We start from the raw sequence: 23747 nt of genomic DNA, 5'->3' as shown, positions 1-23747 counted from the left end.
GATAACCCTGCTCAGAGCCTGGGACGCACTGGGAGCTGCTCCTGCAGGCAGGATCTCCCCGCCACACTGCCATGGGAGGCCCCGGTGCTGGCCTTGGCCTGTTCGCAGCACAGTTCTCCCTCCATTCCAAACACCTGAGTCCTCATTCCATGGCTGAAGGATGAAAACTCACTGACTTGGACCATTCCAGGGATTTTGCGCTGTCTATTATAGACTTCCTATTTCACTTTCTATGGAGACATCCAGTGCAGGAGGTAGCCACAAACTTAAGGCTTTTCTGAGAATTCTCCTGAAAGACCCTTTTCCCCCACCTACTTTTATGTACTAACTGGAGATTTAGTCCTCTGCTGTGAGCTGTCCATACTCCCCGGGGCCTGTATCTCTGGTGTGTCTGTGTTTCTGTCCAGCACCCAATGGCGTACTCCTTGACAACTTGGTAGTTTTTCTTCATGGCTTCCTCCACCTCCCACAGGACTAACACTGTTCCCTGCAAAGCAATGTTTGTTGTGCTGAGTCAATTACAGACGGGCAGGTTCCTAGACACTTTCACGGATAAAGCCAGTGGGACCATCTATAGAAGGATTCCACTGCAAACCAAACTTATGATCCTTGGTAAGAGCTAAAGATGGCTTGTCCTGGGACCCAGTTACTGGACATTTGCTTCCTCAGCTTTTGTCCCTGTCAAGGTGGGATCTTTTTCTTTCTTTTCTTTTTTTTTTTGTTTAAGACTTCACTGTATGTTTATTATTCACAGTTAATTACTACCTACCGAATGCTATCCGCAGAGTTAAAGGATTAAGTACATAGGTCTCTTTATTTAAACACTGATTTTTTAAATATATACACACAGAACTTAGTTCAGCAAGGCTAAGAATTGATGGTATAGTCAAAGTTCACAAAAGCAGGCTCGAGAGATGACTCAGTGGTTAAAGGTACTTGCTTACAAAGCCTGCTGGCCTGGGTTTGACATCAAGCCAGATGCACAAAGTGGCACCTGCATCTGGAATTTGTTGCAGTGGCAAGAGACTCTGGTGTGCCCATCCCGCCATCTGCTTGCAAATACATAAATAAAATTTATTTTACAGTTCACAACAGCAAAACTTGAGAAAGACTTAGTATCTAATGATTGGTTAAAAACAAGAAGGCTCATCAGTGGAAAGATTTTAATGCAGTTCTTTCAAAATATGTAGGTGAAAGACACCATGTACATTTTATTATTAGATTTTGTTTGAGCTAGGGATGTAACTCAGTGGTAGAGTGTTTGCCTAGATTTTGTTTCACAGAATATGTGATATAATTCCAAACATGTTACAAGAATTTTTCTCTAGAGGATAGCATAGGATTAGTTTAAAGGAATGCTTTACATCTTGAGGTGGTATTATTCAGTGTGTCTCAAAAAATATTAAAAATGTAGCTTGCAAGTGCTGTGCAATGATGTCATGGGTATGCACATATATATCACCAGGAAAGCCATATATATATCTATATAAAACCTTGATTAATGAATTGACAGCAACAATAAAGCTAGAAGAAATTCCAAGTGCATCTAATATAAATAACAAACCACAGTTCAGGAAAGACTTTTTTTTTTTTTTTTTTTTTTTACTGTTCACAGGCCAGTCTCCACATGCTAAGGAGCGACAGCATACCTGAGGGAGCGGCTTTCCCGGGTGGCAGTTGATCCCGCCAATGAAGACGACATTGGGCATCACAGGTCTGGGGAACTCTAGGACGAAGTCAGTGCGCAACAGCCAGACGGATGTGTGGCTAAAGAGATCAGTCATGGTCACTGGGGTTTGGAGAACTTCAGAGGCAATCTCCACAGCACTTTGGAAAAAGTAGGGGCAAAAGGCGTGCTCCTTCATGTAGGAGACATGGTTCTGCACTCTCTGCAGGAAAGTCATGCTGTCTGTCAATCTCATGAAAAGTCTGGGGACATAAGAAGAGGGGCTGGGGCACTGAGTGCCTTCTTCAAGATAGTGACAAAATATTCCTCTGGCGAAGACCACGGATGGGAGAGAGAAGTATTTGGCAACAGTTAAGCCACACACGTCAAAAGGATCCAGAAACACTGCATCAAAAGAACTCTCCTTTAAGTATTCTACTAACTTCCTGTCTTTAAACAAACTCCTACAATTTGAAAACAGCAATTCAAAGTAGTCTTTGGCTGAATTGCTTAATACAGAAAATATGTTGTATTCTTCAGCCTTCCACTGAGTATCAATGAAAATCTTGAACTCACGGTTCAAATCCTCCAGCGTGTAAGACGTGGAGTAAGTCTTCACTGTGAAATCCTGCGACCGTCCCAGTTGCCAGCTCACCTCAGGCATGACGACCACCACCTCGTGCCCTCTGTGGATGAGTTTCTCCACAACTGACTTCATGGTAAACCAGTGGCTCCCATCCATGGGCACCACCAGCAGCTTACCTGCCCGGGCACAGCCACATGCCAGCAGCAGACACACACAGAGAGGCAGGAGAGGTGTCAGGATCGCAGGAGCCATGAGCCAAGTCGGGCGGATGAGCTCGTCTGTACAGCCCAGGAAAGAACAGGCATGGGAAGTAGCACGGTAAAGGGTGTGTGCTCAGGTACCGAGAATGTTATACCCCTGCCAATGACTTTCTCAAACAATGATTCATGAGTGGCCTTTGCTCACGGTGAGAATAATGCAATGTCCTCCGGTGTGAATTAGAAACACAATTTCAAGCAGTGATTTTTTTACTATGAGAACTCCGAAAGATAGAAAGTAAATTTCAATAATGATTGCATTTAAAAAATACTTGCAAGCAGAGAAAGGAGAAGAAAGTACAGGTACACCAGGGTCTTTTACCCCTGCAAACAAACTCCAAACACATGTGCCACGTTTGCATCTGGCTTTATGTGGGTCTTGGGGGATCCGACTGGTATGCTTTGCAAGCAAGCACCTTTAACCGCTGAGCCATCCCTCCGGCTCTAGGATTGCACTTTTGAATTCTTTCCAGAAGCAAATTTGTAGTTTAGACTTCCAAAGGCTCTTTGCTCAGAAACAAATTGGAAACTCAGGAGGACTGCTGTGAGTTCAAGGCCACCTTGGATTACATATTGAATTCCAGATCAGCCTGGGCTAGAGGGAGACCCTGCCTTGAAAAACAAAACAAAACCAACCACAACAACAACCACAAAAACTCTGCCTCAGATATGCGTGGCTGCTGGTTCCATTTCCAGCAGGAACGAGGCTCCATTTCTATTCTCTCTGAGGGGTTGAGATAAGATTGATGACTCACCTCCCTGGGCTGTTCCAGGGATATGATGGTATCTGACTACCTACCATCTAGTTTATAGCACTTTCTCCTGATGCATCCAGCATGGAGAGTAAGTCACCTACGTAATGCTATGCAGTGAAGTTCCTTGAAGCAGCTACATCTGTGTTGAAGGTTCTGAAGGCTGATTCATGGATAGAACTTCATGACTGTGCACATGGAAGGCTGCAGCTTAAGAACCACAACTATCAACAGCCACTTATTGACCAATCTTGTTACCAGAGTTGCCAGGGGCATAGCCTGGACCCTGACAGTCCCTAATAAGTCAGGCTTGGCCACTAATCTTCAATAGGTCAACTGAGCAAACAAGTGATCGTAAAAAGCAGAAAAATAGAGATTTATTCAATGTGGCCTATCTGAGCTGGGAGCCTATTCTTGTAATTTTTTGTTTGTTTTGGTTTTGTTTTTCCAGGTAGTCTCACTCGTTGTCTCAGGCTAGCCTTGAACTCACAGCAATCCTCCACCTCTGCCTCCCAAGTGCTGGGATTAAAGGTGTGTGCCACCACGCCTGGCTATTCTTTTTTTTTTTTTTTTCCAAATGAAACTTGCGTATAATAAGTTTATTTTTATACATTTAAAAATATTTCTCTTCAGAATACATTAAAAGGAATATTTTTCTTACACTGAAGGAAGCATCCCTTTGGTACAGATCACACCCTATGGGTGATCTTTACATTAAGAAAAAACTCAAGACTAAGGACCTAAATATGCTAAACAAACTTGACTTTGCCCATGCATCCGTCCCCTACCCCAGCTCTGCTGTGGAGCCATGGACCCAAGTCCTGTGCACATCAACGCATCTACAAAGGCACTGCAGGAAAGCTGCTCCCAGAGTCGGCACAGCAGAGCATCAGGTGGCTGCTGACACTTCATACAAACCACAAGGGAAGAAAATTCCAGGACAGGCCACCAGACCAAACGACATAAAAACAGTCACAGCATTTAAGCTTGATATGCTGTAAAGTAACTTACAGTTATCATGTCAGCAACTTGCAAAGCTCCAAAGGAACAACAGCCGCAAATCAACTAAGGCAAATTTCAAAAACAGCCAACACCAACTATAAGAAATATTGACTGTAAAAGCAGTGAACTACATAAATAAGCAGAGAAAAGCATGCATTCTTTCTAGACAGATTTTCATTTTCTGAATGCTTTTTTAAAAAAAATGTTTTTAGTAATTCACTTGTGAGTGATGGAAGGAGAGAGGGAAGGAGGGAGGGAGGGAGGGAATGGTCACATCAGGTCCTCTTGCCACTGCAAATGAACTCCAGGTCATGCACCATTTTGTATGTCTGGCTTTATGTGGGTATTAAGGAATTGAACCCAGGTGGGCAGGCTTTACAAGCAAGTGCCTTTAACCACTGAGTCATCTCCCCAGTCCATAAAAGCTTATTATTTATTTGTGAGAAAGAGGTGGAGAGAAAGAAGGGAGAGGGGAAGAGAATGGGCACTCCAGGGACTCAAGCCACTGCAAACAAACTACAGACACCTGCACCACCTTGTGCATCTGGCTTACATGGGTACTGGGGAATCAAACCTGTGTCTTTGAACTTCACAAGCAAGCACCTTAATCACTACGCCATCTCTCTAGCCCCTGTAAAAGCTTTCAAAAAAAATCGTCAAATGGAAAAAATACCCACTTTTTAAAAATTGATCATCCAAAATCAAACCTCAGGGTAGGTATGGTGGTACACACCAGTAACTCTAGCACTCAGGAGGCCCAGGCAGGAGTACAAATTTAAGAACAGCATGAACTACAAAGGGAAACCCTGACTCAAGAAAGGTAAAAAATTCAAATCCTTATACAAAAAAAAGAACTTTTTTTTTCAAGTCATTGAAGTTTAAGTTCATACATATTTTAAGGGACACTTTTGTATTCATTGGAAGAAAAAGCAGCTTTGGGTTATGTCTAGCAAGTCTTTTACTCAGGAGTGCGATCTGCCTCTGCTCAGGAGCGTGGGTATGGACGTAAACACCTGCCAGAGAACAAGACCTGTGGAAGTCAAAATCCCATGGGAAAGAAGAAGAACCTTCTTCCAAACACAGTCATTCCTGACATGGTCTTGCCAAACAAATTATCGAGTTCACGAAGGCACTACTAAAATCATTTACCTATCAATGGAATTAATGTTCATAAACGGTCTGACAAAAGTTTAGAGGGCAGACAGTGGCAGATGCCATTGACACAAGACTACATAATAGAAGCGGGGGGGGGGGGGGGGTGGACCCAAGGACATCAAAATAGAGACTAGTTGGAAAAAAGGGATTCAATAGAAGGGGGAGGGAAGGGCAACGGGAAGGAATTAAGATCATGGTATATTGTTTACATTTATGAAAGGCATCAATAAAAAGTTTGGAAAGTTTAGAGGGCAGAAAGTATTTAAATACTGGTCAACATTAATAAGAACAGTTTCGGGCTGGAGAGATGGTTTAGAGGTTAAGCGCTTGCCTGTGAAGCCTAAGGACCCCGGTTCGAGGCTCGATTCCCCAGGACCTACATTAGCCAGATGCACAAGGGGGCGCACGCGTCTGGAATTCGTCTGCAGTGGCTGGAGGCCCTGGCGCACCCATTCTCTCTCTCTCTCTGCCTCTTTGTCTGTTGCTCTCAAATAAATAAATAAAAATAAACCAAAAAAAAATTAAAAAAAAAGGAACAGTTTCAAGTACTCTGTTTTCACAAAAGTCAAGATAACCAAGAAAAATTTCATTCTGAGTCTGCAGAATGGAAGAGACCGTCCTATAAACGTGGCATGTGTGCAAACATCATTTGGGTGCGAGCAGTGTGGATCACAGTGGTTATCTGAACTGAGCATGCCCACTCAGCTGCCAGGCTTCAGAGAATCACAGCCTTCTTTCAGGAGGCCCCGCCACTTCTTAAGGCAGCGAGCATTTTCTGTGCATTTCAGAGCAAGCTCTTCCACCTGAGCCGAGACCGCAGACGTGGCTTCAAGAAGCTTGGTCAATGAAAATGCCGCGTCCCCGATCTGCAGCTCCACATCCTCCAACGGGTCCGCCGGGCCCACGCCGCTCCCGCTCGGAACCCGCCACCCCGGGTCGCCGAGGGGAGGTGCCGCGGCCGCGTCTGAGGACCGGGACGGGGGCGGCGGCGGCGGGGAAGCCCGGAGCTCCTCGCGGTGCGCCATAGCCAACGCTCGGCCCGCCCGGCTGGACCAAAAAAAACCCCCTGGCTATTCTTTTAATTGAATGCTGTCTGTCTTGTATCCTAGCATCTCGAAAATACTACTGGGGTTGGGGTCGCTGGAAATATGCCTCAGTGGTTGAGGCACTTGTTCAGTTCCCCAGTATCCATGTAAAGCCAGATGCACACAGTGGATTTGCATTTAGAGCTTGTTTGCAGCAACTTAAGGTTCTGGTGTACACCTTCTCTGTGTGTGTGTGTGTGTATCTGTGTGTGTGTGTGTGTGTGTGAGAGAGAGAGAGAGAGAGAGAGAGACTTTCTCAGGGCCACTGTTGTCCTCAGTACCGGAGAGTATGTGAACCAGCACTACACGGAAGACCCTGGGCCTGTGAAACACAATGGGGAAGAGCCTAAGCATGTGAACCATGACCTGGAAGAGCCTGAGCATGTGAACCACGACGTGGAAGAGCCGTGAAGAAGCCCTTTGTATTTTAACTCGGTTTCCAATTTGGAATCTTTGGCTCACTGGGATCAAAATTTTAGATCTCTTAGAAATGTAGAGATTAGCGTTAGTGACTAGAAATAGACTCATGTTCTGATCTACAAGTGTATTTCATTATACAACAACAAACTGCTACCTTAGTAGAGGAACTAGATACACAGCAGGGTTTCAAATGGCAACGTTGTCCAAGTGGCAGGTTTTCCATCTGAATGGTACTGATTAAAAATAGAAGAAAAAAAAAGTGTATGTTAGGGTTGTGGGGAGAGAGCAGGGAATATTGCTCAATAGTTAAGATTCTTGCTTACAAAACTTGCTGGTCTGGTTGTCGATTCCCAAGCCACTCACATAAGCTGGACACACAAGAAGCAGTGCAAATGTCTGGCATTTGTTTGCAGCAGCAAGAGGCCCTGGCACAGCCCTACAAACCCCCATACACACACACACACACACACACACACACACACGCACGAGAAAACAAACATTGTTTTTAGAAAGCAGAAATATCAAAAGAATTTCACTAGCCATTTTATATGTTGATTGTACATCCAAAGTAAAGACCTTTTTAATTAATGAGAACATATCAAATCTAGAAAGGATTGCAGAGCTGGAGAATGGATCAGTGGTTAAAGCGCTTGACTGCAGAGCCTAAGAACCAAGGTTTGATTCTCCCATATTCATGTAAAGCCAGATGTGCAAGGTGGCACATGCTTCTAGAGTTCCTTTGCAGTAGCTAGAGGCCCTGGTTTGCCCATTCTCTCTCCATCTCTTTCTTGTTCTCTCTATATGCTCCTTTCTCTCTCAAATAAAAGAAACCAAAAAAACGAAAAATAAAAAGGATTATGAAGATGTTATGGCTTAGTGGCTTTAACTTTTAATCTTTCTGAATTCTAAAAGTCCAAACACATTGGTTCGTAGCTCTGCTTCAAAGCCGACACTACAATACAGGACATCTTTGGATAAAATGACAGCACAACATGCCTGCAGGGACCACTCCAGAGACCCGGGGGAATGTGGCTGTCATCCAGTTTAAATCACTTGCCCTTCATACATCTAGGGCTCCATGTAGCCACCTACTGAGCTTTTCCCACAGTGCTGGGTTTATTACCTTTCTCTTTCCTTATACTTTCATAAACAGAGCTGAGGCCCCTACTGTGAGCTTTCATGAACCACTCAGGACCCCTCAAGTGGGAATCTATATATTCATCACCCACACTTTACAGATAATTCCTTGAGATCAGGACCCATGCTGATTTCATGGTTTCACCTCCTTCCACTGTCCCACACAATGCCCAGTGTAGGGAAAGCACACAGTGAATGCTTTTCCAGTATTTTCATAGCTGCTCTCCACTTCCAATCACTTCTATTTTATTTTTTCTTTTTCCTTTTTTGGTTTTCAAGGTAGGGTCTCACTCTAGCCCAGGCTGACCTGGAATTCACTATGTAGTCTCAGGGTGGCCGTGAATTCGCTGCTATCCTCCTATCTCTGCCTCCCAAGTGCTTGCATTAAAGGTTTGTGCCACCATGCCTGGCTTCCAATCACTTCTTGATAGGTCTGGCTTACATGGGTCCTGGGGAATTGAACCGAGGTCCTTTGCCTTTGCCAGTAAATGCCTTAACTGTTAAGCCATCTCTCCAGCCCCTTAAATTAATTTTAAAACAATATAAAAATGGCACCAAGTGCTCTGCCTCCCAGGACTCTTTCTACAGAGAGCAGCATGAACAGTTGAAAGTAGAATTAAAATGCCACTTAAATCACATCAAAGATAGGAAGTACTCAGGAAAAAATTTGATAAAAGATGTTAAAGTTGGGTGTGAAGAAATGGCTTAGTGGATAAACCACTTGCTGAGTGTGAGAGACAAGTTCAGATGCCCAGCACCCATGTAAATGCTGGATGGCCATGGCAGCTGCCTGCAACCCAGCATTCAGGAGGGAGACAGGCGACTCCAGGGCAAGCTGACTAGCCAGGCCAGCTGACGCAGTAAGGTCTGAGTTCAAATGAGAGACCCCATCTTGAAGAATAAGGCAGAGAGTGAACCAGGAAGATATCTGACTTCAACCTTTGGCCTCTGCACACATGTGCACCTGCATCCACACACACACACATACAAACATGAATGCACACACATACACACTCAAAACAGCCAGAAAATATTGAGAAACTGTCACAGTTCAAAAGAGCTGATGGAGCTATGATAACTAAATATCATGCATCCCAGATGGGATCCTTCAGAAGAAGGAAATTAGATAAAATCAAATTAAATGTGAATAAAGACTTTAGCTCATCTGAACATATCAATATTGGTTCACGAGTTCTGATAGATGTTCTGTAATATTTAACACTAGGAGAAACTGAGTGCAAGGTTATGCATTCTGCTATTTGTTGCAACTTTACTACAAATGCAAATCTATTCTAAAACAAGTCAATTAGAAGAAAAAGCTGTCGGGCATGGTGGTGCATGCCTTTGATCCCAGCACTAGGGAGGCAGAGGTAGGAGGATTGCCTTAGAGTTTGAGGCCACCCTGAGACTACATAGTGAATTCCAGGTCAGCCTGGGCTGGAGGGAGACCCTACCTCAAAAAAAAAAAAAAAAAAAAAAAAAGCAAGCTAATCCATAGCGTTGGAGAAAATACTTTCAGAATACATAGCTGATAAGGAACTTGTATCCAGAATTTACAAATCAGTTTGAAGGTTTAACAATAAGGATAAAAATAAATTGTTTCAAAAATGAGCACAGATTTGCACAGACACTCTTAGGAAGATATACAGATGGCAAATAATCATACACAAAGATACTCAGGGCTGGAGAAATGGCTCAGCACTTAAAGGCAGTTGCTTTCAAAGCCTGATGGCCCTGGCTCAATTCCACAGTACCCACATAAAGCCAGATGCCCATGTGTCTGGATTTCATTTGCAGAGCCAGAGGCCTTGGCATGCCCATCCTCATTCTCTCCCCACTCTCTGTCAAATAAATTAATAAAAATATTTTAAAGATATAAAACTGCTCAGAGTCATTAATGATCAAGGAAATCAAAACTGCAACTTAATTCACATACTCCTTAGGACGGCTAAAGTGGGAAAGATCAACCATCAAGTGTCAATGAGCAAGTAGAAGAGCTGGGCCTCTCACGCTATTGGTGGGAATAGTGCAATGATATCACCATTTAGAAATATGATTTGACAGTTTCTTTAACCCCTGCAACTTAACCTAGTTATGTATTTGTCCATAAGAAAAGAAAACATACTTCCTATATCATTTACTTTCTAATTTTCTGTATATTGTAATATTACTACATCTTAAAAAACCTTTCTGGCCAGGGGTGAGGGTGGACTTCCCAGGGGAGCCAACTGTTAGACATAGTAAAAGGACCACTCTTTATATCTTAAAGTCCACTGAAGTTATCCACACTGGCCAATCCTATACTGTTTATCCTGTTCTACCTTGCAAAACTCCAATATGGCCATGACTCTGACCACTCCCTCACTCCAGCCCTTTCTGCTTCTTGGTGCTCCAAGTCAAAAACCATTCAAGGGCTGGAGAGATGGTTTAGCAGATAAGGTGCTTGCCTGCAAAGTCTACGGACCCATGTTTGACTTTCCAGATCCCACGTAAGACAGACACACAAGGTGACACAAGATGGTACATGTGTCTGGAGTTCAATTTCAGTGGCTGAAGGTCCTGGTGCACCAATTCTCTCTCTCTCTCTCTCTTTCTCCCATTAAAAAAAAAATAAAAAAAAAAAGCATTCAAGCATTCCCCACTGTCCAAGCATCCAGCCTGTATCAAGCAGGGTCTGTCAAAGAAGCAAGAGTTTCTATGCATGCATAAACTAAAGGATTTGTCAGAGGGACTGTGAGACTGGAACAATCTGTGTCATGAATCATGGTAAGACCACAGAGGTCTTTGGCAAAGCCTGGGGGTGAAAAGTAGAAGAACACAAGGACAAGCTGAGTCCTGAAGAACTCTGAGGCTTCCTCACTGCTTATGATTCTTGACTATATGGGTACCCTGCAGAAGCAGTTGGCCCCTTCCTCACAGGCCTAATTGTATTTGTCCCAGTTATGGGAGGAGCCAGGGAGAGGACCTGCGTGAGTAGAGAGATCTGGTCTTAATGTTCACCTTTAGTGGAAGAAAAGGGAGCCATGAAATGGAATAAACACTGTCCAGGCAATATTTTGAGTTTCAACTAGTTGGACAAAAAGTAAATGTTAAGCCAGGTATGGTGGCCCAGCATACCAGGCAGAGGTAGGAAGACCATCATGGGTTCCAGGCCACTCTGAGACTACATTGTGAATTTCACATCAGTCTGAGCTAGAGTGACAGCCTATGTCAAAAACCAAAATATAAATAAATAAATATAAATACAAATAGAGTCAACATTTAAAATACTTCATAGCTCCGTGATTTGGGTACAGGATGGTGGTGTTAAGAGATCATTCTTTCACTCAATTAATATTTATGAGGATTTTATAACAAGACAGGCCTGCGGAGTTTGTTAGGGACATAGCTGTGTACAAAGGCAAGCCTATGCCTTCGAGGATCTCACCTTACAGTGGATCTTTCTTGGTGGGAGAATGAAGGTTGAAGCGACATCTACAATTCCAAAGAGGGCACGCGGAACAAGCAAAGGAGACGCAGTCAATGTGCAAAGAGAGCGCCACAAATGCGACGTGGCCGGCACACTGAGGAGAACTGAGAGCAGCCCCGTCTCGTCTCCTAGCACAGACCTCTTGCTTCCTAGCCCACTCTCCCCGCCAGTCCTTCCCTTCCAAAACGTCCTGAACTTTCAAGTCACACTAACCTTCTTCAAATGTTCCAAAGACCAATTGCTTGGGTTGCTGTTCACTTTGATTTCTTTCTTTTCAACTTTCTCCATCAGTATTTCGGTTGGAAATCTCTCAAGCCCTTAAACTTTATTCCTGTCTTGATGGAGGCTGGGTTGGACAGGGAAAAGAGAAGATGGGGAGCTCTAAATACGTGTGGAACAGCCCACGCAAAGTGCTCAGTGCAAAAGGGGATCATTTTGAAGGTGTGTGTGTGTGTGTGTGTGTGTGTGTGTGTGTGTGTACATCACCCCTTCTCCACACACACGATTTTCCCAATGGAGATAGTGTTGGAAAGATGCCAAAAGCTTGGCAAACCTTGAGTAGGTTGCGAATTACTCACGCTAAAGACAAGCGACCTTTCTATACCCAACCTCAGCTATTACGGCTTGCGAACAGCAATAAACATAAACTTACAGGTACGCGAACCAACGCCCCAGAGACAAGAGCTAGGGGAAGAGCGCAGGCGTCGGGCGCCACTTCTGCCATTGCCAGCCAAAGGCACTCGCTTGCCCATCAGCCCCCGCGCGCCGAGCCCGGAGCCGCCGCGGGGCACTCTGGGAAATGTAGTCCGCGCGCCGCAGAACCCGCCCTGCAGAGACCCGTTCTCGCCAGCATGGCGGCGCCCGTTCGCGGCGAGTTCTTTAGTACGACGTTTTGGCCGGGGCGGGGGTCTGGGCTCTAGGCAGTAAGTGGGGATGGGGATCCAGGGAGGGTCGGCGCTGGCGGGGGAGCCCCGGGTGGTCGGTGGGCTGGGAGGCCGCGGCCTGGGCTGGGGGACGGGGCGACAGGCCTTCAGCCCCCTTTCCTGTGCCTGTCCTCCGAGCGACCACGGGGCAGATCCTGGCCATTCGGCGCCGCCTGTTACCGGCGCTCGGCCCTGTGCCTCCGAGGGACCGTCCAGCACAGTGCGCGCGTGGAGCGTCGAGCTGGTCAGCCCGGCCCCTGGCCCCAGGTTGGGTCAGTGGGTGTGGTGGGAGGCATGAGACGCCGGTCTTTCTTCCTCAGGAAACCTCCTCCCTGCTCTCTGGTTTGGACTGTACAGAAGATAAGCGCGACCCACTTAATTCCTCCAAAAGCCATGATCTGGTGCAGTCTAGAGATTAGAGAGGCACAGATTTTAGGGAGTCTCTGACGGGCCCAAGTGGTCTGTCCATTCGGAACGGTGGATGAGATGCCTTTTTGAGAACAGATGCAAACCACTTACTTGTGAGCCAGGCCCTGTGTACTAAGTACTAGTCTTTTATTATGTCCCTTGTCTGGTTAAATGACTACAGGACGTGTACTATCACGTTTTCCATATAAGAAAGTTTAAGAAAGTTGCCCAAGGTCACACTGGTTAGTTAGCATTCTGGTAGGGATGAAATAATGATTCAGATCTTGCTGTCTCCAAAACACAAACTCATATTTTCTAAATGGCAAAGTGACTACTTCCAAGTGCAAAGTAGAGAATTTGGGGGGACATTTATTTTGAAATTGAAAGCTTTTATGTAACATGGCATTTTCTTTAAAGGCTAGTATTTAGTTTCACAATGTTTGGGAACCTGTTTGAAGAGGATTATTCCACTGTGTCAAATAATCAGTATGGAAAAGGAAAGAAGTTAAAGATTACGGCTTTGGCGCCACCTGCTCCTAGAGAGCTCACCAATTTAAGCGGACTCAGAAATCAGGGTGGAACGTGTTACCTCAATTCCCTCCTCCAGACTCTTCATTTCACACCTGAATTCAGAGGTATGCTACTTACTAGCACTTCAGCAACAGTATGTACCATGGAATTTATATGTAATTAATTATACAACAGTCACAAGGTATCTTGAAGACGTATTTATGTAAGACATGAATTAGTGATGTTGGACAGAGAAATGTGAAGCTAAAATTTTTATTTGTTTGCAAGCAGAGAGAGAGAGAAGAGAGACAGAGAGAATGGGTGTGCCAGGGCCTCCAGCCACTGCACACAGACTCCAACTGCATGTGTCACTTTGTGCATCTGGCTTTATGTGGGTACTGGGGAATCATGCTCAGGTCATTAGGCTTTGCAGGCAAGTTGCCTTAACCACTGAGCCATCTCTCCAGCACAAAGTTTTAAAAGTATATTCTGTGTGATTACTGTAATGTTTAATAACAAAATTTTAAAACATAAGGCGATATGTTTCTTTTCTAATTCTTGTAATCTATTAAACTGATAAGAACAGATACTATACTTAATCTTAGCCAAAAGGCTTAGAAGCAATAATTCTTGTAATTTAAAGTACCACATAAAGGCAGTTATGTCATGAATGCCAGATTTTATTATTATCATCTGTAGTTTTAAGTTTAAAACATTCTCTAAAATAGCAAACACTTAAGTCAGGGTTACCTAAACAATTATATCCTGACTTTTGGGGTAGAGACAGGTGTCATAAGATTTATACATACCCACAATTGACATTTTTGAAATCCAGAAAGCTATGACCCTAATGTGATCTGACTTGAACTTTGGCCTCATAACCTGACCTATGTGATGCTACTCAGCACTTTAGTTCTCTTAATAGCATATTCATATGTTTGTTACAGGATTACTGATTTGCTTGATTAGTGGATATTATGTGTCCTGAAACTTGTTAGGAATGGAAAGTAATATGTAAACACTTCCTTCATTTTTCTAAAATCTGGAAATTCTATTCCAAAGACCCCAAAATTCTACATAAGAGATTGTGTGCAAAGGATAGAAACCCACTCAGATTAGCTCTATTTAAAAAGAGGGTTGGGCTGGAGAGATGGCTTAGCAGTTAAGTACTTGCCTCTGAAGTCTAAGGATCCTAGTTTGAGGCTTGATTCCCCAGGACCCATATAAGCCAGATTCACAAGGTGGCACATGCATCTGGACTTCGTTTGCAGTGGCTGGAGGCCCAGGTGCATCCATTCTCTCTATATCTATATGTCTCTGTCTGTCACTCTCAAATAAATAAATAAACGATTAGGAAAATCAAAGTAGAAAGTATGTTACAGGAAGCCAGGCTGGCCTCACTGGATCCTTGGTTTCTTGCCCGTTTGTCTTCCTTTGTCCCATCCCAGCCATACACCAGCTTCCTTCACCAGGATCTTGGTGTCTATGTTCCTTTGATTCCAGCATGGGCGTTTAGCCTGTGCACAGCCCTGTTGGGGTGCCCCAGTGTAATGTGACTTTGTATCTCACATCGCCACTGGATCTCCATATTCTGAGGATTGACAATCTGATTCATTTTCTGTTTGACTCCCAAGCTCCTCTACCAGTACCACTGAGTTTATCAGGTCTTTGGGTATCTTCTGTTGCTTCTCCAGAGACTCAGTAAATAGTTTCATTGTCTCCTCATTCTAATGGATTGGACTGCCTATGGGATTTTCTCATGTCCATGACTCTAACCTCACTGACGCAGTCAGTAATTACTACACTTTTAGAATTTCATCATTACTAAGAGGGATAAAATTTTTTCAGGTTGAAGTTAAAAAGGCAACTTGAAGTAGAAAAGTGGCCTCAAAAAGTATCCTGGGGGCTGGAGAGATGGCTTAGCGGTTAAGCGCTTGCCTGTGAAGCCTAAGGACCCCGGTTCGAGGCTCGGTTCCCCAGGACCCACGTTAGCCAGATGCACAAGGGGGCGCACGCGTCTGGAGTTCGTTTGCAGAGGCTGGAAGCCCTGGCGTGCCCATTCTCTCTCTCTCCCTCTATCTGTCTTTCTCTCTGTGTCTGTCGCTCTCAAATAAATAAATAAATAAAATTTTTAAAAAAAGTATCCTGGGGCTGGAGAGATGGTTTAGCAGTTAGGACAGTTTCCTCCGAAGCCTAAGGATCCAGTGTTTGACTCTTCAGGTCTCACCTAAGCCAGATGCACCAGGTGATGCAAGCTTGCAAGGTCACACATAGGCACAAGGTGGCACATGTGTCTGAAGTTTGATTGCAGTAGGTAGAGGCCCTGGTGTGCCAATTCTCTCTCTCATAAAAAAATTAAAAATAAATAGTTTTGTGAATGGTCTGTTTTAGAAAGAGTCAAGCTAATTTGGGTTCAGTATATTAACAGGATATCGTTTGAAATGTTTGCTATTGAATCAGTTGTACATTTTAAGACTTTAAATGTATTATATATCTGGCCCTTGTAAAGAGGTTTCCATTATACTGTTAAGAAGTTTTTCCTATGGGTGTTGCTCTACTATGTATAAAACTTCTACAGTTAAGTTCCACGTGGCACTCATTTCAGTATTTAAAGCATGAAAGTAAGACTCAGAGTACTTACAAGGTGGAGGCAGGAGTCTCAGGAGATGAGGAGTTATCCTCAGCTCAAGGCCACCACGAGACCCTCTCTTGGAGAGAGAGATGCCATGTGGTACACACCCTGTAATTTGAACACTCTGGAAGAAAAGGCAAGATGATTGAGAATTTGAGGCCAGCTTGGGCTACATAGTGAGACTGTCTCAAAAAAGAGAAAGACGAAGAGGGTAGACACTGGGCCTGTCACGAGGAATGGCAGGATGCAAGAGTGGGGCTGAGAGCTGAGGAGCCACAGGCTTGGCTTTGGGCTGGTCAGGCCTGATGACCTTGCAGCGTGCAGTGGGCACTTCTTGTGTGACTTAGCACCATCCTGGTGCTGATGAAGGAGGTATAATTTAGAAAGGACAAACGGTAGCTGAGCACTGAAGGAGAAGAGTGGGAGACTTAAGGAAGGCTAGCTTGAAGTCCACTGTACTGCCAGCACAACACAGCTGGGGGAGCAGGAGATGATTCTCAAAAGTCTTGTGTGGTTTTGTGCTGTCACGTGTAGGGTGACCTGTCGTCGTTGCCCATTCCCAGCACTTAATGAGCCGGAGAGCTTTCATTCCAGTAATCACTAGAACATCATGCTTTTTTTCCCCCCATCTCCTCCATAGTTTGTCTCCCTGGAGTATTCCTAGAAGGTATTCTTACCAAAGTCTGGAATGACTTCTCCAAAGATTCAGATAGGGCTGGAGAGATGGCTTAGTGGTTAAGCACTTGCCTGTGAAGCCTAAGAACCCTGGTTCGAGGCTCGGTTCCCCAGGACCCACATAAGCCAGATGCACAAGGTGGCACACACATCTGGAGTTTTCAGTGGCTGGAGGCCCTAGTGTACCCATTCTCTCTCTTTCTGCCTCTTTCTCTCTCTGTCTGTCGCTCTCAAATAAATAAAATAAATAAATAAAAAAGATTCAGATGTACTCCATAGTAAATGGCTCTAGATGTTAAATCTTAAAAATGTTCTGGAGACCAATATGGGGGATTGCCAACTTCTTTTTCCAAATAGGATAACAACTGTTATTACCCTTACCACAGAAAAGACACTTTCAGGGCTGGAGAGATGGCTTAGCGCTTAAGTGCTTGCCTGTGAAGCCTAAGGACACCGGTTCAAGGCTCGGTTCCCCAGGTCCCACGTTAGCCAGATGCACAAGGGGGCGCACGCGTCTGGAGTTCGTTTGCAGAGGCTGGAAGCCCTGGCGCGTCCATTCTCTCTCTCTCCCTCTGTCTGTCTTTCTCTCTGTGTCTGCCGCTCTCAAAAAATAAATAAATTAAATTAAAAAATAAATAAATAAATAAAAATAAATAAATTAATTAATTAATTAAAAAAAATTAGAAAAGACACTTTCATATCAAAACACCAATACTGGTGGTAGCATCCTAAAAAGAAGGGCATAGTCCAGTCCTTCCCATGACAGGTTGGTTGGCATCGCACATGTGTGTGTGTGAAAAGTCACAGCTGCTACACTTCTGTACTTTTCAAGATCTTCATGTCTTTTGAGTCCCCTTGCCATAGTCAGTGAACCAGTCATTTCTAGTGTTTGTAGGGGATTCCTTTGTTTTGGGCAGTGCTAGGAAACAAACCAAGGGCCTTGCACATGCTAGGTAAGCCCTCTGCTGCTGAGCATCCCCAGCCATTAGATTTTTGAGGCAAGGTCTTGCTAGGGAGACCAAGCTGGTCTTAAACTGGTGATCCTTCTGCCTCTCCTCCTGAGTGAAGAGTCACAGGTATGTGCCAGCCTGCCTGTTTGTAGCTGTGCATGTGTAATATGGACCTTCCAGACTGAAACCTTAATCTGTCACTGCTTTCTTAGATTCCGTGGTCAGAGATGTTAAAAGAATACAAAATGTGCACATTAATGAACAAATATTGCCGCAGTATTTCTGTCTTTAGCAGATTTTGTTTAGTGATGGTCTTGGATTTGAGTAATTCTTCTAAGATGAACTCATATCATTGAATCTCTAATTCTCATTTTTTGTTGTTGTATAGAGGCCTTATTTTCTCTTGGTCCAGAAGAGCTTGGTTCTCTGGAAGATAAGGATAAGCCTGATGCAAAGGTACTAAGTCTGTGAGTTACGGGGGTCTTTCAGAGATTCGGGGAGTAACTGCGCCTTCAAGCTTGCCTCCCTCTGCTGTGTGTGTTCTTGCAGTGAAGCAGATATTTGCAAATCACCTATGCTGGCTTACCAAAATCGATTAGTGTCCTTGTTGTAATAGTACAGGACGCAGGAAGGGCATACAGACCAGTAGTTTTCAATTTGGCTTTGTAGAAATATGAGAAGAAATGGGCGTACTGTTTTGTATGTTTCTGCGGTGAGATGGTGGTTAACGTGCAGCTGTGTTCATGCTTCGCCTTAACCTCAGAGTGTCACCGTTCAGCCTCAGTCTGTGCCTAGCTGTACTGCCCCACGATGCAGCCCAGTGCTTGCAAACCAGCTTTGTGTCCAGGGAACAGTTGTATGGACTTTTTTTCTTCCCAGTCTGTTGGAGATCAGTACTTTCATAGTATGTTTATTTTTTAATGTCATAGGAATGTAAAATTGCCATAGGAGTTCTAAATACTTTTTCTCCTTTTTAAAGTCTAGCCTGCAGACTGGCCCCTGAAAGGCATTGCTGTCAGGCTTGGAGCCAGCAGAGAGAGAAGCAGGGCACCAACTAACCCCTTGCAACATCAGAACTCTAGAGTGAGCTCCGTGTGCCTGAAAAATTCCTGGAGTGTCTGTCTATCTGTGTCGGAGGTATTTTAGAGACAGAATGAACTAAGGAATATTCATCCTGCTGCCTCTGATCATCCAGTTGTTTTTATTAGGGCCTATTTGAGTTTTAATGCTCAATAATACTCAAGTCTAATACCTAGACTTGTCAAAGTAGAAAATCACAGGTAGCTGAAAATAACCAAAGAACCTTTGGGATTGAATTAGAATTCAAATATTCAAAGAACTGAGTCTTAATTAGCTCATTCTTTGTAATGAGAGATTTGTAACCTTTCCTTCTGAGTGACTGAAGACAGGAGAAACCAGCATGCAGTGCTAGCCTCACACAGCATGTGGAAAAGTCATCTGGAAATGCACTGGCTCTCCCCAGGTTCGGATCATCCCTTTGCAGCTGCAGCGCTTGTTCGCCCAGCTGCTGCTCCTGGACCAAGAAGCCGCGTCCACCGCAGAACTCACCGACAGCTTCGGGTGGACCTGTGATGAGGTAGGAAAGGACCAGAGGGGAGGAGAGTCAACTTTCCTTCACCGTGTTGCCTGACCTGTCTTCCTTTAATCGTGTCTTAGGGTCTCAACATGCTGTTTGAATGTCTTCCACACTTTAAATGATTTCAAGCAGAAGTATGGCTTTAGACACTTACTATACACAGCATGTTGGGACTAGCTGTGAGTTGGGACTGGGGAAATGTTGTGAATACAAGGAGAACTTCAGGAGCCCACTTTTTGAATTTACACTCTTTAACAATTTGTATTTAGCCTAGTTGAGGTGTAACACCTGTCACATGGAAATTACTTACTACTTATATGGTAAACCATTCATCTGCTTCTTAGTCTTTGGCAGTACTGGATAAACTAAATGGTAAGTAATTTTTAAAATGCCCTTTGACTTTGTGACTTTAGTTTTTGCATCTGGGTGCTCAGATGAAAACATGTGCTTCAGTCACAGTAGGGCCTTGCCATACCTTTTCATTTTCCCTGTCCAGACTTGCCTCTAACTTGTCACTGCCTTCCTGAATACTGTCGCAGGACCTTCTCTCATGTTTCTGTTTGAGTCCCTAAACATATTCCACCATATACAAACAAACATTTTGCAGCAACAAGAAAGGGTACTTTTTTTTTTAAAGTAATTGTATTTTTTTTTTAATTTTTATTTATTTATTTGAGAGCGACAGACACAGAGAGAAAGACAGGTAGAGGGAGAGAGAGAGAATGGGCGCGCCAGGGCTTCCAGCCTCTGCAAACGAACTCCAGACGCGTGCGCCCCCTTGTGCATCTGGCTAACGTGGGACCTGGGGAACCGAGCCTCGAACCGGGGTCCTTAGGCTTCACAGGCAAGCGCTTAACCGCTAAGCCATCTCTCCAGCCCAAGAAAGGGTACTTTTATCAGTACTGTTAGCTATATCAATTTAAACAACTCAAGGTCTTCCTTTTTTATTTTTATGGGACAAATGCATTCCTACAAATATGGGCACGGGAAACTGTCAGAGAGGTCACAATAGGAATACTGCTACGTTGCCTTCAGCAATAAGCCCTGAACTGTGACCCTCTAGCCTCTAATCAGAAGCACTCCTTAATTCTGGTACTATCCTTTCCTCTAAGGTGGAGTTTAGACTTTGAAGTGGGGTGATAAAACGAGTACACTCACTTTCAGGTGCAGGACTGGTACATGGGATAAATTCCTTTCTCCTTCCTCTTAAAAAAATAACCATGTTATTGAGATCTTCGTGCCTCAAGTTCATTCTTTCAAAGATTCAACTCAGTGACTTTTGAGTATTTTCACAGAATTGGACAATCATCACTACAGTCAATTTTAGAACATTTTCACCACCCCAAAAGAAATCCCACATGCATCTGTGGTCACTCCCTCATGTCCCTCTCACTCCAGCCCCTGGCAACCACTTAGCTATTTTCTGTCTTTAGAGTTATAGGTTCCTTGACATTTCATAGAAATGGAATTATACAATATGCGGTCTTTTGTAACTGCCATGTTTCACTAAGATAATGGTTTCAAGGTTTATGCCTATGGTACACTTGTCTGTTCCTTTTCACTGCCCGATCTTCTGCAGGCTGGAAATGCCACATTTTGTTGATTTCAGTCCACTGCATACTTCTTGGAGGCATCCCTTTACTTTTGAGCTTCCACTAGCTTTCTGGTTTTATACTTGTTACAGTCCTGAAATCCTCTTATTTCACTTGTTTCTAAGTAAAATCTTCCAGGAAGTCCTGCAGGACTGAACCTGCAGTGGTAAGACAGATCTTTGAGCAACTGTTGCCACATAAAGATTATTCAGAAACAGACCTTGACAACCACCATAGCTTTCCCCTTCCTCAGAGCCAGTGATACAAGACTAATTTACAACCCTTTGCTCTTACATTCTGAAAGGCAAGACAAAGAGCCCAAGTCCCCGCCACTCCACGTTTCATCCCCTTTAGCTGTTGCATGTCACGTGCAAGTGACTCTGCTGTTGTCCCTTGCTGTCTCTATCTGTCTCTGAGCCTGCATTGTTCCTCGGCCTTTTAAGGCTTTTCTTGGTAATGTCAATGTGACATCCATGTGCCAAAGCCAGAAGACACTTCTCTGTGCCTGTGGTACTTTCAGTGTCAGTGGGCTGTGCTTAGTGACATTGGCCCACCTCCGTAAGGCCCCAGCTTCTTCTGGCCTCAGACCTGGCCATACTGGTTCCCCTCCCATTGCCCCTCTCCTTTCTCACTGGTGGTTTGCAGTTGGCTTTGGTGAACAAATTCTTCTTCCTCTTCTTTTTTTTTGAGGTAGGGTCTCACTCTAGCTCAGACAGACCTGGAATTCACTATGTTGTCTCAGGGTGGCCTCGAACTCAGGGCAATCCTACGTCTGCCCCCCAAGTGCTGGGATTAAAGGCGTGCGCCACCATGCCCGGCTAACAAATTCTTAAGGAGTATTTCACACATAGCTACATGACTCATAAGGGATTAAAGCAAGATACAGCTGGAATTTTTCTCAATAGCACTATGGTAGTGCTGTTTTTGTTATTCATACTTCAAAGCAATGGATTTTAGCTACTCTGGTGAGACTCATATAATGCCCCCCAGCCATTGAGATTGAAGTGAGATTTACCTGTGCACACACTGCTGACCCTTATGTGCTGCTCTGAACCTGCTGTGTTCTTGTGACATGGCCAGGCCTTTGCGTGCCCTCAAGAGAAAATGTACGTTACAGTTGTTGGATGAGTTGAATGGTATGTATACTACAAATACCAGCTAGTCCTATGTCACTGTGTGGTATGAATGAAAGTTGGTGGTGATGTCTGAACCTACTCTCGGCCGCTTCTGCTTAGTCATCCTTACATCCATTTTTGGCTTATTGAAGTATTTTTGTTGACTGGCATTATCCTTCAAAAGTATTTTGAAAAATCTGAAGGACAAAGTTACCCATAAAATTTAGCTATTGGGCTGGAGAGATGGCCTCAGTGGTTAAAAGTGTTTGCTTGCAAAGCCCAAAAGCCTGATTTTTAGGGTTCAGTTCCCCAGTACCCATGTAAAGCTGCATGCACAAAGTGGCATCTGCATATGGAGTTTGTTTGCAGTGGTGGGAGCCTCAGTCTCTTTTTGTCTGTCTCTTAGCCTCTCTCTCAAAAATATAAAGTTTTAAAAGTTAGATGTAGCTGGGCACATACCTGTAACCCCAGCACTCAGGAAGCTGGCTTGAAAATTATAAGTTCAAGGACAGCCTGGGTGATACCAAGACTGTTGTCTTCAAAAAAGGAAAAAGAAGTGACCTGTTTTACAGGAAATGAGACAACATGATGTGCAGGAGCTAAATCGAATTCTCTTCAGTGCTTTGGAAACTTCTTTAACGGGGACCTCTGGCCATGACCTCATTAATCGTCTGTACCATGGAACCGTTGTTAACCAGATTGTTTGCAAAGAATGTAAGAACATCAGTGAGAAGCAGGTGAGTATGCATGAGTTACTGTAGTAATAATAGATTACTGTAAATTATAATTTCTTCATTAAATCTGTGATCTACAATACATATTAGGTTTAAAATGTTTATTCCTAGGCATAATTTATTGAGTCATTAGTTTATATAATCCAGATTTATGCACATGGATTCATAGAAGCAAATATCTTAAAACAGTCTTTTTTTAAAATTATTTATTTATTTACTTATTTATTTGAGAGCAACAGACACAGAGAGAAAGACAGATAGAGGGAGAGAGAGAGAATGGGTGCGCCAGGGCTTCCAGCCTCTGCAAACGAACTCCAGACGCGTGCGCCTCCTTGTGCATCTGGCTAACGTGGGACCTGGGGAACTGAGCCTCGAACTGGGGTCTTTAGGCTTCACAGGCAAGCACTTAACCACTAAGCCATCTCTCCAGCCCTCTTAAAACAGTCTTTATTCAGTACTTGGATACTTGGAAAAGGGTTTGGGGGATGTTTACAATAGGAAACTGTTGCCTGATAAAAGAAGCCTTTATGGTTGGAATATTGTAAAGAAAGTTAGGTAATCAAAACAGATGATTAGGACTGGAGAGATGGCTTAGTGGTTAAGGCAGTTGCCTGCAAAGCCAAAGGATCCCAGTTCAACTCTCTAGGACTCATGTAAGCCAGATGCACAAGGGGGGAGGCATGCATATGGAGTTCATTTGCAGTGGAGGCCCTGGTGTGCCCATTCTCTCTCTCTCTTTCTCTGCTTCTTTCTCTCAAATAAATAAATAAATAAAATATATTTTAACATAAAACAATAGATTATTGAAGAATGTTTAACAAATACCTATAATTACTTACCAAATTTAGTTTGTTTTGCCTTCAGAAAGTTTATTTGCACATTAGTGCTTATATTTATAATATGTCATATATATATATATATATATATATATATATATATATATATATATAAGCTGGCATGTATAAAACCATTATTTGTTCAAATTATAACTTAATTGGTTTTTTTTCTTTTGTATTTTATTTTTATTTATTTGCAAGCAGAGAAGAGAGAGTTGGGCCTCTTGCTGCTGAAAACAAACTCCA

At 43.7% G+C, this 23747-nt stretch overlaps 3 protein-coding genes and 1 pseudogene across 8 annotated transcripts in view; 1 reads left to right on the top strand and 3 right to left on the bottom strand.

The window, feature by feature from the left end:
* Window positions 1–218: 218 nt before the first annotated feature.
* On the bottom strand, window positions 219–12252 carry LOC123460216 (UDP-glucuronosyltransferase 1A7-like). The gene is made up of 4 exons (XM_045148353.1): window positions 12182–12252; window positions 1650–2530; window positions 365–487; window positions 219–230 (listed from the first exon to the last, which is right to left on the bottom strand). The coding sequence occupies exons 2-4, from the start codon at window positions 2502–2504 to the stop codon at window positions 219–221; spliced, it is 990 nt and encodes a 329-aa protein (XP_045004288.1). The 5' UTR covers window positions 2505–2530; window positions 12182–12252.
* LOC123460124 (uncharacterized protein C4orf46 homolog) lies at window positions 6078–6443 on the bottom strand. The gene has a single exon (XM_045147582.1). The coding sequence runs from the start codon at window positions 6441–6443 to the stop codon at window positions 6120–6122; it is 324 nt and encodes a 107-aa protein (XP_045003517.1). The 3' UTR covers window positions 6078–6119.
* Window positions 12253–12366: 114 nt separating the features above from the next.
* Usp40 (ubiquitin specific peptidase 40) overlaps window positions 12367–23747 on the top strand; it is a 77617-nt gene continuing 66236 nt past the window's right edge. For 5 of the 6 annotated variants that reach the window (XM_045147118.1, XM_045147117.1, XM_045147120.1 and 2 more), the window contains exons 1-5: window positions 12367–12452; window positions 13278–13495; window positions 18016–18083; window positions 19111–19224; window positions 22504–22668. In XM_045147118.1, the coding sequence (XP_045003053.1) occupies window positions 13297–13495; window positions 18016–18083; window positions 19111–19224; window positions 22504–22668 (546 nt within the window). In that variant the 5' untranslated portion in view covers window positions 12367–12452; window positions 13278–13296. Of the gene's footprint in view, window positions 12453–13277; window positions 13496–18015; window positions 18084–18705; window positions 18711–19110; window positions 19225–22503; window positions 22669–23747 lie in introns of those variants that run through there. The other variant, XM_045147119.1, reaches the window with a different exon arrangement.
* On the bottom strand, window positions 13901–13995 carry LOC123460312 (annotated as a pseudogene).

This window comes from Jaculus jaculus, chromosome 4, assembly GCF_020740685.1.
Source record: "Jaculus jaculus isolate mJacJac1 chromosome 4, mJacJac1.mat.Y.cur, whole genome shotgun sequence".
In the NCBI taxonomy this organism is placed as follows: Eukaryota; Metazoa; Chordata; class Mammalia; order Rodentia; family Dipodidae; genus Jaculus; species Jaculus jaculus.
This window is presented reverse-complemented; position numbering and strand designations above follow the sequence as displayed.

Bases quoted from the DNA above. Each gene is read 5' to 3' on its own strand.
- LOC123460216 (XM_045148353.1), bottom strand. From the start codon at position 2,504: ATGGCTCCTGCGATCCTGACACCTCTCCTGCCTCTCTGTGTGTGTCTG. The intron at 488-1,649 runs GTATGCTGTCGC...ATTGCTTTGCAG, and splicing joins CGGGAAAGCCGCTCCCTCAG to GGAACAGTGTTAGTCCTGTG.
- LOC123460124 (XM_045147582.1), bottom strand. From the start codon at position 6,443: ATGGCGCACCGCGAGGAGCTCCGGGCTTCCCCGCCGCCGCCGCCCCCG.